This window comes from Carassius auratus, unplaced genomic scaffold, assembly GCF_003368295.1.
Source record: "Carassius auratus strain Wakin unplaced genomic scaffold, ASM336829v1 scaf_tig00033339, whole genome shotgun sequence".
NCBI classification, from domain to species: Eukaryota; Metazoa; Chordata; class Actinopteri; order Cypriniformes; family Cyprinidae; genus Carassius; species Carassius auratus.
The window spans coordinates 104,736-123,928 of record NW_020526073.1 but is presented as its reverse complement, the minus strand read 5'-3'; the positions used below and the strand labels follow the sequence as shown (position 1 = coordinate 123,928).

General features: G+C 33.2%; 1 protein-coding gene across 1 annotated transcript in view; it reads right to left on the bottom strand.

Annotated features, from left to right (window-relative positions):
- Positions 1-2,959: 2,959 nt before the first annotated feature.
- Positions 2,960-19,193, bottom strand: part of LOC113081196 (melanopsin-B-like) — a 32,885-nt gene continuing 16,651 nt past the window's right edge. Inside the window, exons 5-10 of the mRNA XM_026253270.1 lie at positions 15,578-15,749; positions 14,157-14,318; positions 11,333-11,440; positions 11,075-11,249; positions 5,166-5,321; positions 2,960-3,693 (exon numbers count right to left, since the gene is read on the bottom strand). Coding sequence (XP_026109055.1) covers positions 3,370-3,693; positions 5,166-5,321; positions 11,075-11,249; positions 11,333-11,440; positions 14,157-14,318; positions 15,578-15,749 — 1,097 coding nt within the window. The 3' untranslated portion in view covers positions 2,960-3,369. The remainder of the gene's footprint in view (positions 3,694-5,165; positions 5,322-11,074; positions 11,250-11,332; positions 11,441-14,156; positions 14,319-15,577; positions 15,750-19,193) is intronic.

Sequence of the window (19,193 nt, the reverse complement as noted above, 5' to 3'; positions counted from 1 at the left end):
TTATTTTGTACAAGCGGTGTCTTAACAGTCATCATGTGAGAGCTGTTTCCTATCATTTCAGAGTGATGCACTGATTCACCCTTGGGCTGCTGAGAACTAGTTTATATAATGTGCTCAAATGCTGCCATCTACTGCAGAAACCATGACTAAAAACAACACTGGGACCAAAACTCTACAACAGTGATATTTTGTCCACATCTATAGGAAAAAGTACTGGATACAATCAAAGACATGCTATGGTAAACATGTTTTGCTTCTTCCCAGCAAACTGGGAACATTCTTAGAACGTTCTGGCAAGGTTCGTCCAGTAACATTAACAGAACGTTTGTTCAAAACGATCTGATGTTCTCAAAAAGTTGGTACAAAAATGTTATTTATACATCCTTCACTTTACCTAAAATGCTTTAGTTGGATGTTAATTGCATTTTTAAAACGTGATTCGAAAATAGTATACCCCTAATGTTTACAAAATGACAATGATCCCATTGTCTAACAAGATAAACGTTTTTAAAACATTTAAAAACATTCAGAAAACGTTTTCATAACTTAATGAGAATGTCCTCGGAAAAGAAAAAAAACTTAATTGAATTTACTTTTTTTTTTTAAGGTAAGTGGTTGCAATTCACTTATTTTGACTATTTAGCTATTTAAGACATTTAGTAACTAACTATGTAGCTTTATGAAGCTTAAATACCTTGTTTGCAACCACTTACCTTAAATTTGTTTTAGTAAATTTAATGAATAATGTTTTTTTTTTTTCGTTGGGTATAGTTGTAAATTAAGATGCAAATGCTAATAAAATATTACAATCAATATAACCAATGTGTGACAATAACCAATATACACAATGTGTGGCAAAACATTTTTTTAAAGGAGGTAAAAAGTTTCCTAGAAAGGTTAAAAATATATAATTAATATTATATATAATATTCACGAGCTGAGCTTTGCCACATTGGTCTATATTTTCCTCAGATCTGTTGGGATTACACGTGTTAGTTTCTAACAAAAGTTAACCCTCACTAAGCCTCTATGCAGCTGTGATAAACGTGAAGAAATGGCAGGTAAATGAAGACTGACGTTTAATCAATGCTGTTGTTCTGTGATCGAGATTTATCGATGATTCGGAGAAAGAAGACACTGTGAGGCTGTTTGGTTGACTTCGCTTTGACATCCCAGATATTGAAATGTAAAGAATAACAGTTTAACGTCATATAAGCACACTAGGAAAGGACTAGGCTATATAAAATAGAAAGCCCTATATAAGCTAACACAAATACACCATGGAATTACTAAAGGGTGTTCACTTAGTGATATTAAACCTATCATTATACCATGACACGATTTACAATAACTTTAAGCAATAATCGCTGGAACAGCTACTTAATTAACTTCACTTTTGCTTAAAAAAAAATACAAAATCAGTGATTTTATGTTTACAAAAACCTATTTGAGTCATCAAATCACAATTAATGAATTTAAGATATTGTGTCAATGCATCAACTGTCCCAAAACTCAGACCTGACTCAATCAACCATCTTTATTGATAAGTTTAAATGCATTTTGTTAATAAGCATGGTTATTTATACCTAAATCTCATGCCGATATATGACCGCTGTTTCCATAACGTAAATTTACAGAAAGGGTTGACTTATACTTACCTCTCTAATGTTTGCATTAACTAATGCTCCAAGATCCAGATGAATGAGGAATAATCCTGGAGATTAAGACTGTCAGTAGCAGCCGAATCATGGGATTTTTGTTCACTGTGCATTTAATATCAATCAGTGCAATGCAGTGTTTCACTGTACAGGAAACAGTAAAGCTCAGTTGCATTTTTAACCTCACAATTAATATGAATACTTATGATAACATAGAACGTTATGGGAATGTACACAACACTTGGTCCGCTCCATGTGGATTTTCATCGAATAGCATTTGAGAAAATGGCAAATCAGGGCTTCAACAAACATAATATATGAGCGAATTGCTGTAGTGGAGTCGATGCATCTGCCAAGAGCATAAATGCAAATGTAAATCGAAGTCATGATGAAGATTCAGGTCACTTTTTTGTTGTTTTATACTATTATCTTACACAAGAACAAATCTTTCCTCACAAACCACTCGAATGTTCTGGCATAGGTTACTACAAAATAGGATTTGAGAACATACAGGTGCCACGGGATTTGTTTTTGGTGATGGGATGAGTCACATGTACAATAGGTGCATACAGCCGAAATAAGCACACAATATAAAGCTGAGAGATCTAGGATAGAGCAGTTAAACGTGCTTTACTGTGTTTTACAGTATTGGGATCAACATAAAGAACTTTTCAAGATCCAGTATAAGTTAAGATCTATCAAAAATCATTTGTCCTGTAATATCTATTAACACAAAAAAATTTGGACTCATCATTTGACTCGTAAAAAGTTACCGTAAAGCACTTACAACAGCAGTACACAAATATTCAGAATAAAAACACCCACAAAACAAGACTGGCACATCCTGATGTCCAAGAGGAGAATTGAATCAACATGGATCTAAACTGAGCGGCGTAATAATACTATCGTCTTCTGTAGAGCTGCTTCTAGTCATTTCATAACTGATGAATACTGTTATTTTCCTGTTTATTGCTGCTTTGAAACAACCTACTTACTGGAATCACTTGCAGTATCAAAGCTGTCAGTGTTCAATCTAATTATTTTAGTGTCCTGACCACAAAACATCAATAAACATTGGGAAACTTTTTTATGATGCATGCAAGGATATTAGAAAATAACTTTGCATGCAGCAAAATATACGTACATGAACTATTAGTAATGCATAACAAGCAAAAAATACATTTTAAATAATAAACATAAAGAAAAAAAATAGTTTTACTGGATGATTCACTTCTATCAACAGCAAAAAATTCCTTTTTTTTTTACTTGCATTGCAATAACTGCAATTTCTGCTTTCCCAATTATTTTCTATAATCAACAGTCAACAATGAGTCAATAGAGCACAACTTGTATTGAACACAGAACATTCCTTAGTTTTGAGAAATGAATTGAGCATGTTTTTTAGTGTCTTTATGATGGTTGTGATGCATATTTGTAAGAACGCTCTTTATTAAAGGGCAAATGTGCACAGTGGTTGTGTCTCTTTCAGCTACTTCTACACTACACACTGTGGCTGAAGTGTGAAGTTGAAGCATATTTGAGGAGTGAAAGTATAAGATCATAACTAGTTCTTACGATTCATTGTTAGCAGCAAAGCAATGTGGTCCGATTGCTTGTTCATCTACAATACTGATGTGAACACTGTGGTTCCCAAGCGTCTTCAGTGAAACACAAACGTACAGAAGAGGATCTCCGGGTCTCTGGTTCAGCCTCAGGAGAGGAATTTCTCCACAGACTCCAGAAGCTCACTGGAGCAGTTCAGGCTCTTGAGGTCCAGTATTAATTTGTCTTCTCTGGTCTGCTCTGATGTGGGGATGATAATGATTTGTGGCTCCTGCGTGTCTTCGTAAAAAGCCAGACCATTGCTCAGGGGGCTCAGAGAATTACTGTCCTCTTGTTCCTCATTGCACTCCTCCTCTTGTTCCTCCCCAGGAGTGTTTTTGGCCATGAGAAGAGGAACAGTGGCCATGTTGACGGACTCAGACACCAGGTCAAGTCCGCAGTCGTTCAAAGAGCCGCTCTCTGTGACTGCAGCCTGTGATGGATAAACACTTACAATTATGCCTTTGACAGATGCCTTTAACTAGCCTAGCATTCTTAAAAAATAACGGTTCCAGGTATAGGTTTTAACAGTAGTGCCATAGAAGAACCATTTTGGGGTTCCTCAAAGAACATTTCATTAAACATTTCTGTAAAGAATAATATTTAAAGAAGCTTTTTTAACTATCATAAACCATCAACCCCAATAAAGAACCTTTGATTTTAAAGGGAACAAAACACACACAGTTTTTGCAACCTCGTGGTAATTTTGAGAACATATAGGCTGTGCTAAAGAGTCACAAGCATGCTCAGCTTTTGCATAGCAATCATCTGCAAGCTGTGACATCACATAAATAAAACAGGGACAAATACTTTATTTACTTAATTTTTTATTTATTTGTCACTGGAATGACAGGAATAAACACACTTGCACAACTCCGTTGATGCCTGGAGCAAAAAAATGCATCCAGTTCCCTTTAAAACTGGCTGAAGCTTCTGGGGTCGACTGTGGCACCAACGTAATTACTTGCATTTGTCCTGATGACTGTGCAAAGAACTTAAAATGCTTTGTTATTTTTGATCGTCCACATGAGAGTAATATATAATTTGAATCTGTAGCGGGTCTACTTTTATTTGTGCAGTCACTCACAATATCAACAAAATATTGTGCTTTTGTAAAATAAAGAAAATAAACAGGGTGCATTTTCAGCTGTCTTGGTCTCCACTAACTTTTTGAAACGTGTCACTAAAATAAACATATATTCAGCGAATACTTGACACACAGACACCAGATAGATATCTATAGAAAGCTTGAAGTGTCTACTTTTAAATGTGTTATGTAAAACAAATATTCTCTGTAATCTGTATGAAACCAACATTATCTACAGTCTTTCCCATCTGAGTTCATTATCTGTAATGTGATCACGCACACGAGTTGATTTCTAAATATCCATGAGATGCACAAACATTTAAACCCCCACATCACCTCTGTTAACAAAGCATGAAGATTCATCAAGTTCATCTCAGCAGCTTTTGGTTTTTGGAAGAAGATGCGCTGTGAGGAATGAGCTTTGTATTTACCTCAGAAGAAGAATGCAATGCGACACACGGCTTGATCCAGCAGAGGAGATCATTCTAATAAGTAACTGATTTATTCTATTTGTGTTATTGTGAAAAACTTGTAACCCACACATTTTACTTGTTAGACTGAGTCTTGTTAGAAAAGTAAAAGCGATTTTATGGACATTGATGGTTCCATAAAATACCTTTAACACACATACACTCCTACAAATAAATGTTGCAAAAGTGGGTTTATGCTGTGATGCCACTGAAGAACCATTTTTGGTTCCCACACTAAACATTTCAGTGAAGTTGTTTTTTTTTTCATATAATGAGTTTCCTGAGAATCCATGGGTAATAATGATCTAAAAATAATGATGTTTACTGCTTGTGAAGCACATGATTTACCTTCTCTTCACTGTGTTTTTTCTCCTGTCGCCTCCTGTTCTTCATCTTGCCCTGTTTAGTTTGTGTCTTCCATTCTTCATCTCTCAGTAGATTGGCTGAATGTGAGTTTCGGAGAGTCCTTTGGTCCACAGGATCTAATTCTACATCACTCCAGACCTAGAGCACATGCAATATAATGTATACTGACACATTTGACATAAAAGTCCTGCCATTTTTTACTATGTTTGATTGTTTCATGTTTGATTTCTTTCAAATGGATAGAATTAAAATCTGAAGCTTTATTGTGTGTCTATCATCGACTAGTACACAGTTTTATGCAAAATATGTAATCACCAAATGGCCAAAATCTGCAGATATGAACATATGTTTTCACTTTAACTTATCAAATTAAACCAATTTCAGCTTCATCTTTTAAGTTATAAGAGATTTAATTTTAATCTTATTTGTTGAAATGACTTGTAAAGCCAATTTTATGATATTTGCAGCAAATGAACTTAAGTTTTTAACCTAAATAGTGGGATTTTTTTTATTTTTAGAGAGTTCATACTTCAAAAAGGGGGGCAGAAATCTGTGCAAAAGTAACTTGGCAAACACAGAGTAACAGCTGACATGCAGTTAAAATGATAAAATTCAATTATCTGCACTTTCATACTGCCAGATTTTGCAGTTCTTTAAATATTTTTTTAAAGATTATTCATTAAACCGCAACTTTAGTGTCCACATACAGTATGTAAACATTCAGATAAGGAGTGAATTTCTCCACAACACATTATAAAATTATCAAAAGTTCTCAAAACTTCTTGTCACCCAAAACATACAACAGATTTACAGAGGTAAAACTGGATAGAATCATAGTCTTACATTTTAAAATAATCTTTGTCCCTCATACACAATGCTGTTTTCTGTGAAATCTGTCTTGTCTGACCTCTCAGAATCTGCTTCTGATTTTCAGAAACAAGAGTGAAAACATGACTAAAAATCAGTGCAAAGTCATATAGTATATTCCAGCATGTAGCAAACAACAAGTAACTTTAGCAAACAATCACATAGTAGAAAATATATGAATTAAGATAAATTAAAATAACAGGCCTATAATCCCAGAACATGAACTGCATATCAACACAGACACATCTGGCCTGTTTAAAAAGAATAGGTAGTGTTGGGCAGTAACGCACTATTAGTAACGCGTTACTGTAACGCAGTTCCATTTGATAGTAACTAATACTGTAATGCATTACTTTTTTAAATAAATTAACTCCGTTACCATTACCATATCGTGCATTGTCCATTACTTTTTTTTTAAACTAATTTTGACTGAAGTGCAGCCTAACCTGTTTGCAGCAGCGACAAATTGTAGGATTGGTGGATGCCAACCACTTTAAACACGAAGACGCACTGTGGGCGTGTTTCCGTTTATTCAAGTATGTGCTGCAGTCATGTCGAGTCAAGGCGAGAGCAACACGAGTTTCTCAAAGTGGAAATGTGCTCATTATTTCACTTTAGTTGAGCATAAAGACAAAAAACTTTTAGTCAAATGTAAGCTGTGTCTTTCTGGTTCAAATGTCCTATCCTAGCCCACGAATTTCCAATCTGTGGGCTCAGATTTTGTAAACCGTACCCTCGGTTTTTGAATCTGTACCCACGAATTCATAATCTGCGCGCACACTTTCTCAATCCGTTCCCATGGATTTGTAAACTGTAGCCTACTCACGGATTCATGCAGCAAGCTCCTACGTGTTAACATACAGTTTTAATGAATATTATTATGTGGAATGGGTCTACAGCAAAGTGTCTTAAGTGATTCTCTGTATGTTTTTCTCATACAGGTGAAACATTGTTGAAGACATGCACCTGTCTCTACTGTGGAGTCACCGGCTTTCAGTCAGCTCCATGAGAACATTTCACTTTACATTTCATTTTAAACAGCATTTATATTATATATGTATGTATGTTTCTCGAAATTGATTCTGAATAATTCAGATTGCTTTCATTTATTTATTTCTAAATGTTTTGTGTTATGTTTTCCATTGTTGATAGTTTTCATACTTAAGCTGTGAAAGGAACATTTTTAAGGGCTCAACACAACAGCTTTTATGATGCAGAAGCCTGAATTCTGAATATATTATTCAGGTGTTTTCTTATTTATTTCAGAAATCCTTGTGATATACAATATTCAGTTTGTGCTGGTCTGACTTAATCAAAATAGTGTAATAGTGTATAAATTACTTTCTGTTTTACCTTGTGTTTGTATAGACCATAACGCATAAAAAGCACATTAATGGGAACATTAAAGAAAGTTCTTTAAAAAAATAACTAAAAAGTTACTTTTAATATAAGCTAATGCATATTTCTTGGTAACTAGCACAACACTGGTGTTGTCATAACGTTCACCTTGGAGATTGAAAATGTTTCTTTTTTTGAGACCCCAGGAGCCCAAATTCAGACCCAGAACAATAAAACCCACAGAAGAGGTGGGAGTTCAAAGGAGGAATCTTTATTATTACCAAACTGCAGGGAGAGGAAGAGTAGATATAAGTCATGATCTGCAAGATTAACCACAATCTGATGTGATCCCACCACCTCAGAGAAAACCAGTGTTGAGCTGCTGCAAGAGCTTCTGAAGCACAGCAGCTGTGGTCAAAGAGTTCTCGTGTGTTCGAAGCGGGATCGCGAATCATTTGAATCAGTTCGGGAGTTCAGAGCGGGGTCGCGAATCATTTGAGTCAATTTGGGGATCGCGAATCATTTGAATCAGTTCGGGAGTTCGGAGCGGGATCGCGAATCCTTTGAATCAGTTCGGGAATTCGGAGCGGGATCGCGACTCATTTTAATCAGTTCGGGACAGGGGCGTGTCTAGGGGGAGGCTGGGGGAGGCAGTGCCTCCCCTAGGATAAGCCCTGCCTCCCCGAGAAACGTACCGTCCCTCTGATGATAAATAAACTTTTAAAAGTTGATTGTTTTGTGCATATTTTTCCATCAGTAGCAGATGAGTCTGACCCAAAAATCCAGTTTGGCGCTGTTTGACAGTGCGTGCGCGCTTCAGGCTTACGGGCTCAGAAAAAGTGCATCATGTGAGAATAGAACGCCAATGAAATGTTTACCTGGCAGAGCCTTAGACAGTGGCGTGTCCACAAGGGTGGCACAAATGAGCTTTGCCACTCCAGTTGCCAGTTGCCACCCCAAAACAGCGTATGGGATCGAAGTGCATTGAGAGCGGAACATCGTGATTTTGACTGAAACAGGGGTTTTTGAAAGTCAGGGAATTCTGCGACTTGCGACTACGACTTTAAGGTCCAACGCTAAAGTGCCCTTGCGGTCCCGTCTGCCCCCTCTCCTCAATTTCTTCCGAGGGAAGTATATTCATATTTTTGGTTGTGGACGATAAAAATGTCTCCACGATCTGCTTTTGAAGAAATATTGTTGCATTGTGCCGCAGCGCACATTCTATCAGCTGCAGTTCTGGCGCCACGGAATTATTATAATACATTAACATAAGTGTTAACTCAGCGTATAGAGTTACTCAAACAGGATACTGCACTTATTCACAATTTTTTTTTATTATTTTTTTTATTTTTTATTTTTTTTGCATCTGCTTTAAATCCTTACTGCTTATTTAAAAGTTTCATTCGTGTGCTTTTCTGACGTTCGGTTCTTCTAAGCACAATCAAAGTGCGGCACGAAAACGAAAAGCCCTTCAAACTGTGCCTGATTTCTAAGTTATGTTCTGTGCTAATACTGTCGAAACACACAAGGTTTATGTATAGACTAAGTTGGATATGTCTAAAATGAAAGTAAACAACTGAAAGAGTATGCATGTCTGTATGCATGCAGGTCTTAAAGGGACAGTAGGCTTCATGCTGCCATGTGAATTAAAGGGATAGTTCACCCTAAATTTTAATTTCTGTCATTGTTTATACACTCACATGTTGTCCAAAACCTATATTAACTTCTTTCTTGTGCTGAACACAAAAGAAGATATTTTGTAGAATCTGTGTAACCAAACGGTTTCTGGTTCACATTGACTTTGATAGTAGTAAAACATACTCTGGAAGTCACTGTGAACCAGCAACTGTTTTGTTTTCTTCAAAATAATGCTTATGTTTAGCAGAAGAAAGAAACTCATTCAGGTTAATGAAATTTTTGGGTGAATTATTCCTTTAATTTTAATAAAACACCAAACCCACAGAGAAAAATCACTCAATACTCTTGACTGAAAAAACAAAAACAAAATTATTTTATTTTTTATTTTTATATTTGTTCATTAATTTTTTTTAATGCTCCTGCTAAATACATCTCTTGTACCTGAAAATAAAACCCTTTATTTGTATAATATCTGTATTTTTAATGTGTATCTTTGTTCTCATTTTTTAATAACAACTAAAATAATTACAAAGATTTTTATCTTCACCCGTGCACTTTGGCCTAAATATAAATATACTTTTTCATATTTTGTTACCTTAAAATGCTTTATAATAGGGAAATTAGTTTGGCTGTGATGCTCAAACAGCTTGCAAAATAGAAAAACCAACATGACAAAGAATCAGGATAAAATCATGATTTCTAAAAAACAAAACAAAAAAACAGACTTATTAGATTTTTATTATATAATAAAACTAATAAACAGCCAATATGTTAATAATAGGCATGCTAATAAGCAACTAGTTATTAGTGAGAATTGTACCCTATACTAAAGTGTTACCATATCTTTTATTTCAACTCTCTAAGTCTCCTTACCCCCTGTAGCCTAATATGTTCCCTTTTATCTAGGCCTACGTGTTTACATTTATTCATTTAGCAGACACTTATCCAAAGCCACTTACAACCAGAGAATACCATTCAAATACTGTTCTCATACTGTTCAAATGAGCATATGCATTTTTTTTTTAACCTGGGGCCGCATTCACAAAGAAACTTAGAGGCTAACTGGCGAATTTATGGTAGCACCTACTTCTGGAACAGCTTAGAAGAAACAAATTAATTTACCTCTTGTCTATACAAACGTGATTTCAAATTCATTTAAAAAAAGCCTACTCGTGTAGCAAGTCTTCTCACAAGCAAACACCTGTCACTCATCATCAGGCAATCACCTTGATCTGTTCTATATATGGAAAAGATATGCACTAAAACAGATTGTGTTAGTAGGCTATAGATTATTTTGTGCCGATTTTTTCAGTTGTTTATGTTGCCCCCCCAAAAAAGCCAAATGCCCCCCCAAACATGACATCCTGGTAACCCCTCTGGTTCGGGAGTTCGGAGCGGGTTCGCGAATCATTTGAGTCAGTTTGGGGATCGCGAATCATTTGAATCAGTTCGGGAGTTCGGAGCGGGATCGCGAATCATTTGAATCAGTTCGGGATTTTGGAGCGGGGTCGCGAATCATTTGAGTCAATTTGGGGATCGCGAATTATTTGAATCAGTTTGGGAGTTCAAAGCGGGTTCGCGGATCATTTTAATCAGTTTGTGGTTCGCGAATCATTTAAGTCAGTTCTGGAGTTCTTAGCGTGTTCGCGAATCAGTTCGGGAGCTCGGAGCGGTTCGCGAATCATTTGAGTCAGTTCGAGTTCGAGCATGAATCATTTGAGTCCGTTCGAGAGTTCAGAGCGGGTTCGTGAATCATTTGAGTCAGTTCCGGAGCATTTGCTTTTCTTTCAGCCTTTTCTTGAAATAGTTCTCATGCTGGTAAAATCAGAGCAACTAACCAAAAAAAAAAAAAAAAAACATTAAAATGCACAGTCAATATTAACATTTCTGTTTTTGCACAAATAGCATAAACTACTTAAGCCACCACTTACACCTGGTCACATACATTTTTCAAAATAATAACAATAACATCTCCTTGATTTAGTACTGGGTTCCATAATAAATGCAAACCATCACATTCCAAAGCCTCCTCATAGTAAAATACTCACTGTGTCTGCGGTGGACATAGAGGAGACTCGCTGGAATTTGACCTTTGACCCTGATGACTGTCGGCTGAGCATGGGCTCCTTGAAGGAAGACTCGCTGTTGGACACCGAGATGCAGTCTTTCCGTGACGACTGGGAGAGAAAATGCAGACATGGCACCTTCTCCGCCAGCGTGTCTCTGTGGATCAGTCGGAAATACACACTGCGTCACATATTGTCTCCGTATCGTGAAGCTGCTAAGGCGACTGCACTCGAACAAACCTGTACTTGGAGCGTATGATGGCGTAGATGAAGGGATTGTAGATGGCTGATGCTTTGGCAATCACTGCAGGAACTGCCTTGGAGTACGGCGTGAGAACGTGGCTGTACCTGAAACATGAAAATAATAACCAAAGCACATCATCAGCTATAGAAATAACACATCCCTGCCTCGCAGAAACTCTTGCTGGTCTTTTCTGCAAGCATTATAAGGAAACGCTTTTGCAGTCCTGGTGTGCATCAAAACCCAGTTACTGAATTAATCTTGTTTTCCAGTACAAATATCCCCAAAAATCAAGATGCATTTACTTGAGAAGCAAAATGACGCAAATATTTAAAGATCAAACTGAAGTGACAATACAAATATTTTTCAATAGGTCAGAGAAACAAATTAATTCAAGGGGAAAACAAGATTCTTTTTCTGACCGCATAGACAAATACATTTTTGGTCACACTTTATTTTAGGGTCCAATTCTCACTATTAACTAACCATTAACTATGACTTTTCCCTCAATTAACTCCTTATTTGCTGCTTATTAATAGTTTATAAGGTAGATGTTACGTTTTTGGGTAGGATTATGGATGTCATGCATTATATGTACTTTATAAAAAAACTAATAAACAGCCAATATGTTAATAATAGACATACTAATAAGCAACCAGTTATTAGTGTGAACTGGACCCTATACTAAAGTGTTACCAAATTGTTTTACCTGTTTTAAAAATAAACTCATTTAATTTTCATAACTTATTTTTCCAGAAAACAAGACTTAATATCTGAAGTCCTTTTGTTTCTCAATTAAATCTATCTGGCTTTAAAAATGTTTAGATACACTTCAGAAATGTTATTTAGTATTTTATCTTGTTTTCCAGTACAGATGTCCAAAAAATCTAGTTATATTGTATTTGAAAAGCAAAATTTCTTAAGTTAAGAATTTTTTTTAAGAAGGTTAAAAAATAAATCAAGTTAATTTTTGTTAATGGGGGTCATAAAAACAAACTCAATCCGAAGGAAAAACAAGATCATTTTTCTGACCCAACCGACAGATACACGCACTTTTTCTTTTTTTCTTAACATCTGAAGTCTTTTATTTTGAACTGAGAATGTTTAGATATTTGAACTGGAAAAGGAGATAAAATACTTTGTATTTGTACGAGTAGGACTCAAGACAGAAACTGTAGGGAGATGTTTGTGAGCGGTCAGGAGGAGCCGCTGACCCCTGCAGAGGCTGTTTACATGACATGGAAGTGACCTAGAGGTGTTGTGAGCTGAGCGGAAGGAATCACATGCCTGATTATGCCTATCCTCCAGAACACTGAACTCTGACGCTAACGCAGAGGTGTTAGCATCAAGCTGCTTCGCCCTACGCAGTCCTCATCGCCTCGGTGAACCCAGCAGACTTTAATTCAGCTGATAAACACTGTCTTCTGCGGACAGTACTTCTATAAAAGGACGTATCTTCACCCTGGTATTCTGAGAAAGTCTCAGATCTTCTGCGCGGCTGGACTCCCTCTGACAGACTACAAGTGAATCTGAACACTTCTTCGAGAGGTTAGATGATCTACGGCAAACTGGACATCAGAATTTAGCTCCAAACTGCTAAATACAAATGTGTGTACTTTAAATACATTTTTGACTTCCATCATCATGGGTTTTTTGAAAGGGTTGTTGGTTGACTGAAATAAGATCTGTGGTGAGCACAAACTCAAGATATTTTATTTATTTATACTTTTAACTTGTTTTGAATAAGGTAGTTGCTGAATGGGACTACTGAGGTAAACATGTAGCATTGCATCAGTGTCTCATCATCAATGGATGCTCTACAGTGAATGGGTGCCGTCAGAATGAGAGTCTGATAAAAACATCACAATAATCCACAGCACTCCAGTCCATCAGTGAACATCTGGAGAAGACAAAACCTGAAACAAATCCAGCATTAAGATGATTTTAACTCAAACACATAGAGTCTATAATCCAGAATAACACTTCCTCCAGTGAAAAAGTGCATCTGCTGTTGTCTCTCACAGATTTGTTTAGATCTGTTTAAACGCTGCTTGATCTGTGCAGATTTCTCTCCTGATTCAGAACAGAACACTTTTTCACTGGAGGAAGTGTTATTCTGGATTATAGACTCTATGTGTTTGAGTTAAAATCATCTTAATGCTGGATGTGTTTCAGCTTTTGTCTTCTTCAGATGTTCACTGATGGACTGGAGTGCTGTGGATTATTGTGATGTTTTTATCAGACTCTCGTTCTGACGGCACCCATTCACTGCAGAGCATCCATTGATGAGACACTGATGCAATGCCTCATTTCTCCAAATCTGTCAAAATATTAATTACACATCTGTATTATTTCTAAGCACAATGCACTGGAAAGCAACTAACCAACAGTCAAACCAATGACACAAAACTCATTTCAAGTAGATCCCAATAGCACATATTCGTGTTTCCATCAACCTATTTTTATGCACATTTTAAGATGTGGCATAAAAAGACCAAGATATGCATAGATTCAAAAAAATACGTATAAATATCTTATGCGCTTAACTAAGTAGGATACATTTCTTATCCAATAAGGAAACGTGCATAGACAATTATGGAAACACTTTTACTGAATAATAAAAATATTCTTTTATATATATTTTTTAACTTGTACAGTAAATTCTTCTTGATTCAAGAATGTTTAGGTATTTGTACTAGAAAAGAAGACTGACTGGATGGAAATGGTGATTTATTTGCAAATGCTTTATGCGATATTCCAATTTTGCGCATTAGTTTAATTCATAACTTTGAATGGAAACATGGTTATTGATAGTTACTGTACCCTGCCCAGGCGATGAGAGTGACGCAGGCGTAAGGAGACCAGGACAGAACGAACACAATGATGACCACAAACGCAATCTTGGCCAGCTTCCACTCGGTCTTTATGGACTGCTGCTGGATGAGCGCCGTCTTCCTCACATGACTGCCCAGCTTCTCCAGATCTCTGAACACACAAGAAGATCAATGATGGGACTCTGATGTACAGCATGGGGACACCCCAATTAGGATGACCAGACGTCCTGCCATGACCTGTCCTGATTGTTTATCATGGCCGTCATGATCCCAATCGGCTTGTGCGGTTAAAAAAAAACAGCAAATGGACAAATATTCTGTTTTTTTTTTATATGTAACCCTGAAGCACAAAACCAGACATAAGGGTACATTTTTCTATCTAAAAGCTGAAAAAATAATCTTTCCATTGATGTATGGTTTGTTAGGATAGGACAATATTTAGAAAATCTGGAATCTGAGGGTGCAAACACACACACACACACACACACACACACAAACACACACACACACACATTATTTTTTTTTTTAAATAGAAACATTTTCTGTAAAGCTGCTTTGGAATGATTTGTGTTTGGGAAAAGTGCTATACCAATAAACTTAATTTCAATTGAAATAGGCGCAATATTTACAACAGATATTTTAGAACATAACATTATTAAATATTAAAATAAAATAATATTTTCTAAATAAATGTAATCAGTGAGAATCTTAAATATTAATATATTAATATATTAATATTAAGAATGCTAAATATTATTAAAAAAACAAATTTAAACTAAATTTATGTAAATTACATATGTCATGTGCATTCAATGTACTGTATAATGTAAATAATATGTGATATATATATATATATCTATATATATATCTATATATATATATATCTATATATATATATATATATATATATATATATATATATAGATACATATATATATATATATATATATATATATATATATATATATATATATATAGATACATACATACATACAATATATACAATAAATCATTTTCATTGAGTGACTTTTCATCAAGTTGAAGTACAGTACTAAAATGACAAAAAATTATAAATAAAAATAAACCTATACAGACATATTAAAAAAAAAAAAAATGACAAAATCACCCAACAAAATTACTTAACGTAATGAAAATTCAAATGAAAAAAAAAATAATAATAATAATAATTTGATGCAAAATATTAACAAAAACTAAAGTAGTAAATCAATGATAATAAAATAACACTGGCTACAGTTACTGATGTAGCTACAATTTTCCAACAATTATTTGGCAACGAATTAGTCAGCATTTTCTATACATGTAAAAGGATTTTAAATACATCCCTCAAATAAAGTGAAAATCTACAGATGTTAGAATGGATAGCATGTAGGAACCTGGTTGACACTGTACCTGCTTGCTTTCCGGATGGCGAGGAACATGAAGAAGTAGCAGTAAGAGATGATTCCAAGAGGGATGAAGAACACAAAGCAGCAGAGCATCAAAGTGTAGCTCTTGTTCGCCGGCGTGGACGTCACATAGTCCCACGTGCAGGACGTCATGAGGCCTTCTGGGATATAGGAACCTGTCCAAGAAAAACTGAGTCAAATAACTGAATAATTGTGAATTCATATATTAATACTAGATTATGTTATTTCATTCAAAGGCAAAGGAAATATGTTGCACCTAGTGTCAGTTTCATTAACTGAATAAATGCACTTACTCAACCAATGTTGCCTTAATAGAGAAACAGAGGCTACTGCAAATTGGAATTACTATTAGGAATGTAACTGATGACGTAAAATAAAGCATAAGTATTAGTTTATATTTTATTGATTTGTGCTTACTGGTGAAAGCGCAATACCTAAAATGCAAAAGTACATTTCTCAAATGACAATCATTGCGATTGTGATTTTGACCAAAATACTTCAGATTTTATTAGACTAAAACTAGACTAAAATACTTCAGATTTTATTTGACTAAAACTACACTAAAATACTTCAGATTTTATTAGACTAAACTAGACTAAATATTTCAGATTTTATTAGACTAAAACTAGACTAAAATACTTCAGATTTATTAGACTAAAACTAGACTAAATATTTCAGATTTTATTAGACTAAAACTAGACTAAAATATTTCAGATTTTATTAGGCTAAAACTAGACTAAATAGTTCAGATTTTATTGGACTAAAACTAGACTAAAATACTTCAGATTTTATTAGACTAAAACTAGACTAAAATACTTCAGATTTTATTAGACTAAAACTACACTAAAATACTTCAGATTTTATTAGACTAAAACTAGACTAAATATTTCAGATTTTATTAGACTAAAACTAGACTAAAATACTTCAGATTTTATTAGACTAAAACTAGACTAAAATATTTCAGATTTTATTAGGCTAAAACTAGACTAAATACTTCAGATTTTATTAGACTAAAACTAGACTAAAATACTTCAGATTTTATTATAATAAAACTAGACTAAAATAGTTCAGATTTTATTTGACTAAAACTAGACTAAATAGTTCAGATTTTATTAGACTAAAACTAGATTAAAATACTTCAGATTTTATTAGACTAAAACTAGACTAAAATACTTCAGATTTTATTAGACTAAAACTAGACTAAAATACTTCAGATTTTATTAGACTAAAACTAGATTAAAATACTTCAGATTTTATTAGACTAAAACTAGACTAAAATACTTCAGATTTTATTATACTAAAACTAGACTAAAATACTTCAGATTTTATTAGACTAAAACTAGACCAAAATACTTCAGATTTTATTTGACTAAAACTACACTAAAATACTTCAGATTTTATTAGACTAAAACTAGACTAAAATACTTCAGATTTTATTAGACTAAAACTAGACTAAATATTTCAGATTTTATTAGACTAAAACTAGACTAAAATACTTCAGATTTTATTAGACTAAAACTAGACTAAAATATTTCAGATTTTATTAGACTAAAACTAGACTAAATAGTTCAGATTTTATTGGACTAAAACTAGACTAAAATACTTCAGATTTTATTAGACTAAAACTAGACTAAAATACTTCAGATTTTATTAGACTAAAACTAGACTAAAATACTTCAGATTTTATTAGACTAAAACTAGACTAAATATTTCAGATTTTATTAGACTAAAACTAGACTAAAATACTTCAGATTTTATTAGACTAAAACTAGACTAAAATACTTCAGATTTTATTAGACTAAAACTAGACTAAAATACTTCAGATTTTATTAGACTAAAACTAGACTAAAATATTTCAGATTTTATTAGGCTAAAACTAGACTAAATACTTCAGATTTTATTAGACTAAAACTAGACTAAAATACTTCAGATTTTATTATAATAAAACTAGACTAAAATAGTTCAGATTTTATTTGACTAAAACTAGACTAAATAGTTCAGATTTTATTAGACTAAAACTAGATTAAAATACTTCAGATTTTATTAGACTAAAACTAGACTAAAATACTTCAGATTTTATTAGACTAAAACTAGATTAAAATACTTCAGATTTTATTAGACTAAAACTAGACTAAAATACTTCAGATTTTGTTATACTAAAACTAGACTAAAATACTTCAGATTTTATTTGACTAAAACTATACTAAAATACTTCAGATTTTATTAGACTAAAACTAGATTAAAATACTTCAGATTTTATTATACTAAAACTAGACTAAAGTACTTCAGCTTTTATTATACTAAAACTAGACTAAATATTTCAGATTTTATTAGACTAAAACTAGACTAAATAGTTCAGATTTTATTAGACTAAAACTATACTAAAATACTTCAGATTTTATTAGACTAAAACTAGATTAAAATACTTCAGATTTTATTATACTAAAACTAGACTAAAGTATTTCAGATTTTATTATACTAAAACTAGACTAAAATACTTCAGCTTTTATTATACTAAAACTAGACTAAAGTACTTCAGATTTTATTAGACTAAAACTAGACTAAAATACTTCAGATTTTATTAGACTAAAACTAGAATAAAGTACTTCATATTTTATTAGACTAAAACTAGACTAAAATACTTCATATTTTATTAAACTAAAACCAGACTAAAATACTTCAGATTTTATTATACTAAACCTAAACAAAAATATTTCAGATTTTATTAGACTAAAACTAAACTAAATATTTCAGATTTATTGGACTAAAACTAGACTATATATTTCAGATTTTATTAGACTAAAACTAGACTAAATAGTTCAGATTTTATTAGACTAAAACTAGACTAAAATACTTCAGATTTTATCAGACTAAAACTAAATTAAAATACTTTGGATTTTATTTGACTAAAACTAGACTGAATATTTCAGATTTTATTGGACTAAAACTACATGAAAATAGTTAAGATTTTATTAGACTAAAACGAGAGTAAAATATTTCATATTTTATTAGACTAAAACTAAACTAAAATATTTCAGATTTTATTATACTAAAACTAGACTAAATACTTCAGATTTTATTAGACTAAAACTAGACTAAAATATTTCAGATTTTTTTAGACTAAAACTAGACTAAAATACTTCAGATTTTGTTATACTAAGACTAGACTTAAACAGTTAAGATTTTATTAGACTAAAACTAGACTAAAATAGTTAAGATTTTATTAGACTAAAACTAGAATAAAGTACTTCATATTTTATTAGACTAAAACTAGACTAAAATACTTCATATTTTATTAAACTAAAACCAGACTAAAATACTTCAGATTTTATTATACTAAAACTAAACAAAAATATTTCAGATTTTATTAGACTAAAACTAAACTAAATATTTCAGATTTATTGGACTAAAACTAGACTATATATTTCAGATTTTATTATACTAAAACTAGACTAAATAGTTCAGATTTTATTAGACTAAAACTAGACTAAAATACTTCAGATTTTATCAGACTAAAACTAGATTAAAATACTTTGGATTTTATTTGACTAAAACTAGACTGAATATTTCAGATTTTATTGGACTAAAACTACATGAAA